Below are 10,487 nucleotides of genomic sequence, written 5' to 3'. Positions count from 1 at the left end.
TTGCATTGCTTACATCTGAGACACAGATCAACTTCTCCAGGAAGAAGGGACTCAAACCATAGCAGCTGGCAGCCCAGAAGTAGGCTTTGAAGCAGGATCTGTCTCTTCAGATGGAGGAAAATGAAGCAGAGACTTGGAGCAAAAGGCCTCAGATTTTCAGCTCCCATGATAGTGTCCCCAAGCATTTGTAAAATGATGGAGGCAATGGTGAGCCCTCATCACATGAGCTAGCTGTGAGCTGGCAGTGAAAGGCTCCGGCTCCCATCCCCAGCGACTCAGGGAGAGCTTTCAAGACACGCAGYTTATTGTTGAACCACAGAAGCAGAGGTGGGTCTCCAGAGAGAACACTACAATTCACTCTGTCTAAGGGGTTCAGAGGAGACGTGATAGGGAACTTACGGTGGAAAGATAAAAAAACAGGTAGGAGCAGCTGCGGCTRTTAGTGCACTAGAAGATGCAGGAGACAAATGGAGACGGGAAGGAAATGGAAGGCGAGGGCAAAGAGTTTGAACATCACATGCTAGAACGAGGAYGGGGAGCGCAGGCTCCAGTACAGGCATGCTGCCCAGCTGATGAGCAAGGCAGGTGCTCCTGGCATGTAACCTTATGTTCGGAAGTTATGGGATTGCTAGGCAGGTGGAGAGGATGGGAGGAAAGTTACCGGCATGGGAGCTGACAAATGGGATGTCATTTCCCATATGGGTAACTGTCTGCAAGCTGTCCTCTCTATCCTACTAAAAGTTTGGGATATCTCAGCAGACAGGAAGCATCTCTTGCAGAGATGAGGAATCTAGTTTTAGTCACATTAGGTCTATACTCAGACTTGGAAAATGCAGGCTGAGGGGCAGGTTGTGGGTGGCAGGAGACAGGTAAGAAGCACAGACAGTGATCTCCAGGAAGATCCAGTTATTACATCTAACTAAACAGCCAACTCTATGAGCCAGACAGAGGGAACCTTTGAGAACYGATAGCAGGACAGCACAAGGGCTTCCCAGAACCTACTTGTCTGCTTCTTGGTTTACAAAGTGACTTTGGGAGCCTGTTGGGAGGAAGGAAAGAAAATGAGACAACAYGCAGCTGCTTCTATCACTTTATTCATATTTCTAGAGTTTAATGGCTAAGCCCCTAGGGGCTAAGCAAATACCTGAAATTCTCTATATATGTATGTATATGTATTTATTAAACCATTCAGAAATAAATAATAAAGAATTCTGCAAGTGTTTTTTTTTTTTCAATGAATATGCAAAAAGTTCCTCCAGTAAACTAACTTTGCAAGTCTTCCACTAAAACCCTATAAAACCCAATGATAGTCATAAATTAACATTAGATTAATTCAAAGGAGAAGTTATCCCCCTTCTGCATACCTTCTAATCCATATCTCCAAGAGGTCATTTTAATTATCACACTGTCACTGCTATTCATTACGCTGCTTTTGGAGACAGAAAGCCAGCACTGTGTCTTTTAGATGCCTTGGAATTCATCATATTAAGGCATTTCATTCCCCATAAAAACACACAGTTTAACCCCCTCACCTTGAAATTCTGGCAACATCAGGTTTGTTAGGTGTTTTAAATCATTTTCCTTCAAGTGGGACATCTCTTCCTTTTTCAGACAAGTTCTCCTTATTAGAGAGAAACTAACTAACTAATGAAAGCCCAGGTAATGGCTGGCTAACACATGGGTGCAATCAGCTCAAATTCTGTCAGATCCTTAACAGCTGGTCCTTTTTTGGAGGCATGCAAGGCCAAATTTCTGCCCTGGCTTGTGCCTGCCCATTCTTTCTGATTGCAGTAATGCTAACTGGACAGAAGCCACATGCCAGTGGCTCCCAGAAGGTCTGCCTGGGTGTTGTGGTAGAGCTACAGAAGTGTGTGTGAGGCCCTGAGACACAGAACACATATCTTATCCTTGACCCTGCTTGCTTTGTGCTTCTCCAGTATTGAAAAGAGCCCAGAGGAACTTATACAGAGCTCTCTTCCATCCCTTGTGACATAGATATGGTGAGAATGAGCCAAAGGTATTCAAAGACAGATGAGAACATATAAGGGCCTGTTGGATTCCTGGCTGCATAAATGTAACCTGAGCTGCTTTCAGTTCTTCTTAGGATCAAACCTTGGTTCAGTGTTGGTCATGCCCAGATTTAGCAGTTCTCTACTGCTGAAGAATCTGTGAGTATTTCCACAAGGGATGATAAATTTAAGTTGCCTGGAAGGTCCATTTCAGCCTGTAATTGTCAATTTTTCTCATGTGTCCTCATTTCTTCCCAGGATATATTCTTCTCACGCACAGCCCAGGTTGAGAAGCCAGCTGAGTTTTGTCCTGCTCCTAGATCATAGGGCTCAAGTCCGGGGAAAGAGCAGAAGAACAACCAACCCTGCTCTCTGACTAGTGAAAGAAGTGTCAGGGGCTACTACTTCTTTAGGGCCACCCCACCCTAAGAGAAGCCAATTCAGTCTTATTTCACACATCTCTCTTCATCCTCAATCATCTGGTTCATCCTTTCCCTCTCTATCCAGTGGGGCTCAGCACATCTCTCTTCCAAGCCACTGCTGCAGCTCAGCTCATACCGGAAGGAAGTCAAGAGAAACTGCTTCCAGAGGTTTCTGATGGGTGGGCTTGAGGCACTTCCAAGCGCACTCTCCCTTCCCATCCCCTGGGAGACTCTCCCACACCCCCTCAGGTCACCATCTTTCACTTTCCAGTTTGAGAACCACTGGCCTACAGCATCAAATCCACATCACTGGTAGGTACTTCTTATTAGTCGCACAAGACCAGGAGACAAGACTGCCTAGTTACAGTGGCTTTGAGCAGAGGTTTCATGCGCTGGCCATCTAATGAGAAGGTGGCAAGGCTTTACCTGGGCTTTCTTGCAGTAGTGGCACAATACCTTTGCTTTGTGCTTCTCAATACCTCACTCAATACCTTTAGTTCATCCCTTTCAGTGTTTACCCCTAGCTCGCACTGCCTCAGTGGTACATCTGTTGGGGAGTCCAGTCTTTCTGGACCCCAGCCAGCTATTGCCAGAGGACCAAGGCTTCTGCCTGTTAGACAGGTCTTGCAGTGAGTTTCATGCCTGCAGCATGATAGGTGACATCAGTAACATTCCTCCTATGACCCCTTTCCTCAAATGATCTGATAGAAGAGCAAAAAACTAACCATGCAGCGGATGATAAACGGCACACTAAGGAGCGCCTGCCTGACTCCCACAAGCTATTTATCAGGCTCTCTTAATGCAAGCTAACTGGACTAGYGCATGCAGTTGGCACAAGAGCTTCGGAGCCTGACACTGAAAGGAGAGACAACACATGCTGCAGCAGGGGAGCGAGGAGTCCCTCGTTTGCCCGTCGTATGGATTACCCCTTTAAAGAGAGAGAGGGGCTGGTGGAGGAAGGGGAGGCTTTCTCGTTTTAACAAACAGCTTTTCAGCCACAGCAAATGATTTCTGTAAATCCATCGGGTCGCTCTTTTTCCCAGAGATGAGCCAAAAAAAAAAAAAAAAAGAGGCCTGAAATTGATTTACCATCTATAAATAAAAAAGAATCAATAGTAAAATTTCTAGCTAATTTCCCTCTCCCTCTTTCCCTTTGGCCTATTCGTTATCTTAGAAATACTTGTCTGGGAAAAAAGAGAAACATTATCAGTTCCAGACCCTAGACGTGCTCCTTCGCCTCAGCCCCGCAGACCAGCCCTCCTCTCCTAGCATCACGTGGAGAGCGTCGGCTCCTTGAGATTYGTCTGGCTCCTCTTCTCTGGCTTGCTGCCAACGTGGCTGCTCCCTTGGCCCCGCTGGGTAGTGCATTTAAAAAGCGKCAGTTTTTCTTTCCTGCCAAAGGAAGAAAGAGGGAGGACAGGTATTGTAAAATACTGGAGTGGCTGAGCAGCAGCAGGTAAGCCGTATGCGGGATATGCTCTGAAGAGAATCCATGTGTAAAATCTCACAGCGAAGTGCATCTGCAAGTGAGGCTTTGGCAGCTCAAGAGAAATCAGAGGTGGTAAAAGACCAGCTGGTCCCATCCTCCTCTGGCCAGAGCAGGCTTAGTCCTTCCAGGAGACTTCAAGGGCTTTGGACTAGCTCTGAATTTTCCAAGAGAAGGGTCCCACTGTTTCCCTTAGGGCTAATGCCCTTACAGATGTTTTCTCCTTATTTCAGCGCACGCACCCCTGAACCGTTTCACTTCATTTCTCCTCATTAACAGCTCTTGTGGCACTGTAAATATGTCCTTCCGGGGCATACACCCCTTTACACTACAGCAGGGTTCACAGGTCTGCTCACCTCTGGATTCCCCCCACAGTGAGTGATGTTCACCAGCCAGGGCCAAACTCTTCTGTGACATCTTCAGACTTCTGCTTTGTGGCCATGGAGCATCCATGACACTGAAACCTGATGCCAGTGCTTCCAGCATCCACACCGGAGCATTCAAAGCACTCTGCACGACRGTACTGTTTTGAGTAGACCTACTCACTTTGCCCACTGACTCCACGTGTCTAATGGTAATGTAAAACTTTAACTGTCCCTGTCGCTTGGARCCTGGTGTTTCCAGTGCACCTTTTGGGCTACAGTCCTAGCAAAGCGGTAGGGGTTTAACTACTGACCTCAGAAGGAGCCAAGTTAAGCTAAATGCAAAGCATTTTTGCAATGACACCCCGGGAGATGACACGCTAAGAACTAAGCTCATCACAACGCAGTACCTCGGAAACAGCTCCTTGGCTTCCCGCAGCTTGTCCGGGGGAACAGACCTACTTTGCAAGGCTTTGGTTTCTAATAAGCCTCGCTACTTGTTTCCCAGAAAAAGTGCTGCCGGGTGTGTGTTTACAGTGTGCATGCGGGATGTTTGCTATTTTAAAGAAAAGTAAATCTCTTTCCTCTCTTATCAGTTAATTCTGTAACACTTCTATTCCACTTACTTGTATCGCCTCTTTGCTTAAAGGCCTTAATTAAAATCCTCCGCCTCACAGCCCAGTGCTCTCGCCACCTCTCCTCCCCCGGGCTCCCGACAGTTGTGTTTTACAGCAGGATGGGCCCAGAGGACTGGGCAGCCTCAGCCCCTGCCTGCCCAGCTGCTGGCCTGCGAATGCAAGGCAAAGCACACGCAGCTGTGCCCAGAGACGTCGCTTTGGGGAAAGGCTGCGGAAAGGCAGGAGGACACAYGAGCCGCGCCGCTGCCCGGGCCGCGGCGGGTCGAGCGCTCGGCGCAGCAGAYGGGAGGGCTCCGCTCCTCGCCCCGTGGAGAGCCGTGCTGCCCGTCCGCCTTCCTCCCCCCGGCCGAGGGCACCCCAAGCCCTGCCGATTTTCTTCGTCCACCCCCGAAACGCTATGCAGAGGGGGCTCCTCCGCTTGTGCCTGGTCTAATCTGTAAGCACGCAGTCTGGTCTCTCCTACAGCACRTCTGTCTGCGACGGCAGCGGGAGGCCCAGGCCACGCTGGCGTTAGCGCTGTACAAAATTATAGCGAAACGCAATGAAGTGTGTGTCTGGGGGTGGGGGGGGGCTATCGGTTCTCACAGCCAGACGGCCAAAAGCGAAGGGACTCACCCAAGGCCACGCAGCGGAGTCGGGGCAGAACAGAGATGAAAGGAGCTGAGGGGGAGATCGAGCTTTCCCGATTCCCCCGCTCCTGGCTCGTCCCCTGGTGAGCTGGGCCCCTCTAACCCTGGCTGCAGCAGCGTCACGAAAAACCTGCCTGCCCCGCTGCGCCAAACGCGGACGTCTGTTTGGCAGTGCTTCTGCTTTTATTTGCAGAAGGAGGTTTCAAAATACATTTAAAAAGCCTGAAATAACTTAGAGGCCGATAGGCCACGGGGCTAAGGGGGCTCCACCTCCAGCAGCCCCCCCAGCACACGCACCGCCACCAGCTCAGCCTGTGCCGCATCTCCACTTCGATCACCAACCCCGCGACACGGCGGTATTTTGAAAAGGTAAAACCCTGAGACAAAAATAAATAAATTAGGGCCCCGGGAGGGGGAGCTGAGAGGCCCACCGAAGTGAGAACAAGCAGCTTCTTCCGTTCTGTCTGCAACCACAGTGACACGTTCCTAGGCACCGCTGGAGACCCGAGCGCAGCGGCCGCTGTGGGCCAAGCGGAGGATCCTACAAAACAGACGGGAAGGCGAGTCGCTTGATCCAGTGCTGCCCGGAGGCTGCGCCGACGCTGCCCACGTCGCTGCCGGGCAGAGACGAGCCGGGGGAGGCACGGCTCCACTCCCGGCTGCCCGGTGCGGGGACGGACGCACCGGCTGCTCCGCGTGGCCTTTCCATGTTTCCTGTCTCATCTCTGCGAGCAAAGGGAATACGAGCCATGCAAAGAGGATAAAAACAGGTCTTAAACCTCCTTCGTTTTTCATGAGCTGGGTAACACGGAAAAAGGAAACCCTAGTTAACCAACAGCGCTTACAGGTGGGATTTTTAGACACTGGCATTTTTCAGCAGCTGTCCAAGCATCCGCTGAACTGAAGCACCATGAGTATCACGCACTCTGTTCACATGAGGTTCCTGTGACAAAGTGATTTTTGGATGTACAGCCAATTGACAGACAGTCACGATCAAATCACGGCTCTGCTGCTTGCTCATTGCACATACAACAGTTAATCTTGCCACCATGCAAAGTGTTTTGCAAATTGAAATCTCAGAGGCATAGCAATTACAATACCAGATTTATACCACATCTCTCAGTCAGCTAATTGTACATCCAAAAAATCACCACTTGAATAATCTGAATACATTCACCTTTACTGCTAACCCCCCCACTACATGCTTGATCTCAACACAATTTTGAGTTACAGAACCCCATGAGAAAAATGCCAACCTTTGACTTCAGCAGCAAAAATGCTCCTATCTAAATAAAGCAGAAGCATAATTCTCGTTGAGGTCCAAAATCTCGGCACTTCTTGTGCTGCTTTTTTCCTGTTCTGCAAACTGGGGACATTCCTATTGCTTGTTTCAGCACTCTCAGCCAGGATGCAGAAACACGGGTCCTATATACATTTATGCCAAATGTGCTGCACATTGTTAACATATAAAACAAATATATAGGTATTTCTAGATTTTAAGAAACCCTAAGCCTTACAGGTCTTAAAGTGAATCGTCCAACTTACAAATCAGGCTAATGTTTTAGAGGAGCTGAGTTTTAGACCACCACCTCCCAGAGGACAAGGACCCTCACAGCCCGTAAGCACACTCCTGGGGTTTTGAGCTCTTTCACACACAGATTTCTTGAATTTTGTTTCCATACAGTGAAGCAAGTAGAGGTGGGGAGCAATAGATTTTAATTAGCAACTTTGCAGCCTGCAAATTAAAGAGGGTGAAAATAGAAGAGGATTCTGTGTTTAAATTGCAAAGAGAGGAGAAAAAAAGAAGTTATTCAAGCCATATGACTGGGATCAAAAATGAATCATCAAGGCTTGAAAATGGCTAACCTCTGATCCTTGAAACCAAGAAATCTGGCTGCTGTCATGTAGCTGCTGATCTAATTTTTACACTTTCCCCTCCGTAGAGCAGAGACGCGTTTCCATTGCAGATAGGCGGCCATTGCAGCTAAACAATCAATGCCTGATTACTTCAAACGCTTCGCTCTCAGGGATGCACAATTAGCCAGGCGCATCTTTGACACTGCAAGGGGAGCGCAGTATTTTCTGGGAATGTCTGACAGGTTTCAAATGTAAAAAACACAAATCAAATGGCCCGGCAGATAATGACAGCCAGTGCCCTGGCAGTTAGATAATGTGCATGCTCCGAAGCAAGGCCAATTAGAAGCAATAAAAACAAATTTACAATGATAGAGCAAAGGTCAGAAATCCTCAGCCATTACTGTGGGATTGATTTTTTTTTTTCAGTCGGTCACCAGTGCAGTCACCAATGCCTATTTTCAGAGAGTGAGCACAAATTCACACTTTTTGCCAAATGACCACCCACCTGTTACAGCAGAGGATGATTTCTGGGCCATACAAAACCCACTAGCTTGGAGCATGAAAGATCCCAGCACTGACAGTCTCAGCGGGTCCATATGCTGTGGCGGTACCTTTCTGAATGCAGGGACTGGTCTGGTCTCCTGCCCCACAGGAGAGTTTGCAAAGGTCTCTCCCCTACTGCAGAAGGGATCCTGCTGTGCCTGCCCTCCTCCACCGTCTCACAGAAACAAGGCATACCTTCCTCACAGAGGGGACAGTGCAGAGACAGGAATGATTAGCTTGCCACTGGGACCACGCTTTCCTGCAAGGAAAGGAGAAGTAGCCACAACTGCAACCAATGCACGTGGCTCAGTCCCAGGCGCAGCTGTACATCTTTTCTGACCCTGGAGCAGAAAAGCTACAGAGAGGATGAGAATAAGTTGCGTCTTGTCCCCTGTCCTCCTATTTTCTAAGGATCAGCAGGGTTGTACTTACCTGACAGGATGCTAGCATAAAATGACTATCCCTTGAGTTTGCTCCAGTTAGCAATATGAAATCAGGATTGCATGCGATCTACATTAGACAGTACCCATGTAGACACACTCAATACATAGCAGCTCCCTCTGCTTTCAAGGTGGGGTACGCTGCCCTGCTCTTTGGAAGCGGTCAGGCATGGGATAACACAACCACTGTGAATTCACTTACTGAGTCCTGGCTTCCTTGGAGCAACAAGCCCAAGGAAGGAAAAGAAAATCAGCTGGGATCTCCAGGCTTGTCTACATGAGGATGCCCAGGAGAGCTAATCCAAATACATTTAGGGTATAAATGTAAAGCTGATTAGTGAAACCACAGTAAGCTCCTATGTGGATATGTTCCTTCAGAGTTAAAGTAGCCATAATTCAATTTAGTCATTTAGCTCATTTCCAGAAGTAAATTAAGGTAAAGTAAATTAAATTAAACCAGCTGACAGCACCTTCATTTTGAAAGGGATTGTTAACATGGACGCAATCTACTTCATACAGTAATTCAGATTAGTTTCCCCTGCTGGGCAGCCCATCAGGCACACTGGCTCCCAGGGCTGATCCTGAAGTCGCGTGTGTTACGCGCCCTCTGTTCAGGGACTGTCTGAAAGCAGGACCAAGCCTGGGGTGTATTTAGCTGTTCGTATTTGCAGTAGTGTGTGTGCTTAAATCCAGGATGAAATCATTACAACCAGCATTCTGATTTCCAAGCGCCTGACAAGGTAATTGTTGTAAGATGGTATTTTGGTGAGCCCTCTGCTGGAAGCTGGCCAAGCAATGCAAATCTCCCCAAACTCTGTAAATGGATCTTTTTCACTGAACCCACGCAAATGTGTCACAGTTTAAAACCTGAAAGGTTTTCTTTAACGACAGCTACAAGTATCAAGAGTTGCATAAAACGTGCAGACGCATGTGGGAGTGAGCTGACAGATTATAATTACCAATAGAGAAGGGGGAAAAAACAAAAATTAATTTCTGAGGCAAAACATATAATTTGCCTTTAAACCATAGTAGTGCTCCCATTACTAATGCAATTCACAGCCCTGGAATCAGATTGAAGTTGTTTGACTCCCTGGCAGTCTTTTTTCTTTTTTTTTTTAATTTTCCTTTTAAAGGTGCACTGGCCAACGTGGGAGGATAAAGCCGGGGGTTTTTTTTAGACGCTCATATCAGCTTTGCACTGTTTGAACACGAAAGAAACCAGGTAAGAGAGAGTCTGCAGGCTCCGGCTGCAAGGCATCCTTTCTGTGCTAGCTGGTAGGATCATGTACCAGTGTAATGCTGACAGACCCTGCCAGGAGCACAGGAAAGGCTTTCAAATTCAGTCTGGTGCCACCAGACACCACTGCAGGCAGCCCATAGACCAGGTCCTGCTGAAATCCCTGAGACAGGTTGCAATCCTCCCTCCAAGGAGCCAGGCTGGTGATGGAGGGTTTTGCAGTTCACTCTTTTTTTTTCTGCCCTCATTTCATTTCCTCCTTTTTTTCCAAATTGTAAGTGGTCTTGCCGACCTTCTCCTAGAGCAGCACTAGAGGAAGGGGAACACACCATTTAGTTCACCATGTCTGCACGATTCAAGAGGCACTGCCAGTAGCGTTTATGAAACTGGCTCCGTTTTGGTGCCTTGGGACTTCCTGGGAGTCCCTTCACCACCTCACGTGCATAGCAGGGTGATCTGCTGACGTTACAAGTAGCCTGGGGAGGTTAAAAGCCTGCTTTTATCCACCATAGCAAACGAACTGGCCAGACCAACAAATGTCTTCAGGGTTGCTCTGAGGAACTTCTCCTTGAAGTCCCAAGTCAGTCTTATTTCCCAGTAACAAAGAAAAAATAGAGACACTCAACTTGTTCTTGGTGGCAGTGGCAGTTTCTCAGAGTGGCTGAAATGTGCAGCTGAAATCTGAACTGCCTCCTTACCCCCATGCTGGACAACGTATATTTTGTCTGGCCCGTGCAGACATTTCATTCAACTCAGTTTGCTAACTCTGGGCTGGAAAGCCTGTTTCCTATATTAATACGTACATATGTCCTGTCACTGGAGCACAAGGGATGATGACCAGCCACATCACCTTCAATACAAGAG

At 48.0% G+C, this 10,487-nt stretch overlaps 1 protein-coding gene across 1 annotated transcript in view; it reads right to left on the bottom strand.

The window, feature by feature from the left end:
• Window positions 1–3,702: 3,702 nt before the first annotated feature.
• The window catches only part of AGBL4 (ATP/GTP binding protein like 4), a 950,635-nt gene continuing 943,850 nt past the window's right edge, over window positions 3,703–10,487 (bottom strand). The window contains exon 13 of the mRNA XM_026086666.1: window positions 3,703–3,823. Within this exon, the coding sequence (XP_025942451.1) occupies window positions 3,703–3,823 (121 nt within the window). The remainder of the gene's footprint in view (window positions 3,824–10,487) is intronic.

Source organism: Apteryx rowi, unplaced genomic scaffold (genome assembly GCF_003343035.1).
Source record: "Apteryx rowi isolate R43461 unplaced genomic scaffold, aptRow1 scaffold_7, whole genome shotgun sequence".
NCBI classification, from domain to species: domain Eukaryota; kingdom Metazoa; phylum Chordata; class Aves; order Apterygiformes; family Apterygidae; genus Apteryx; species Apteryx rowi.
The sequence above is the reverse complement of the archived record's forward strand: the minus strand, read 5'-3'. Positions and strand labels throughout refer to the sequence as shown.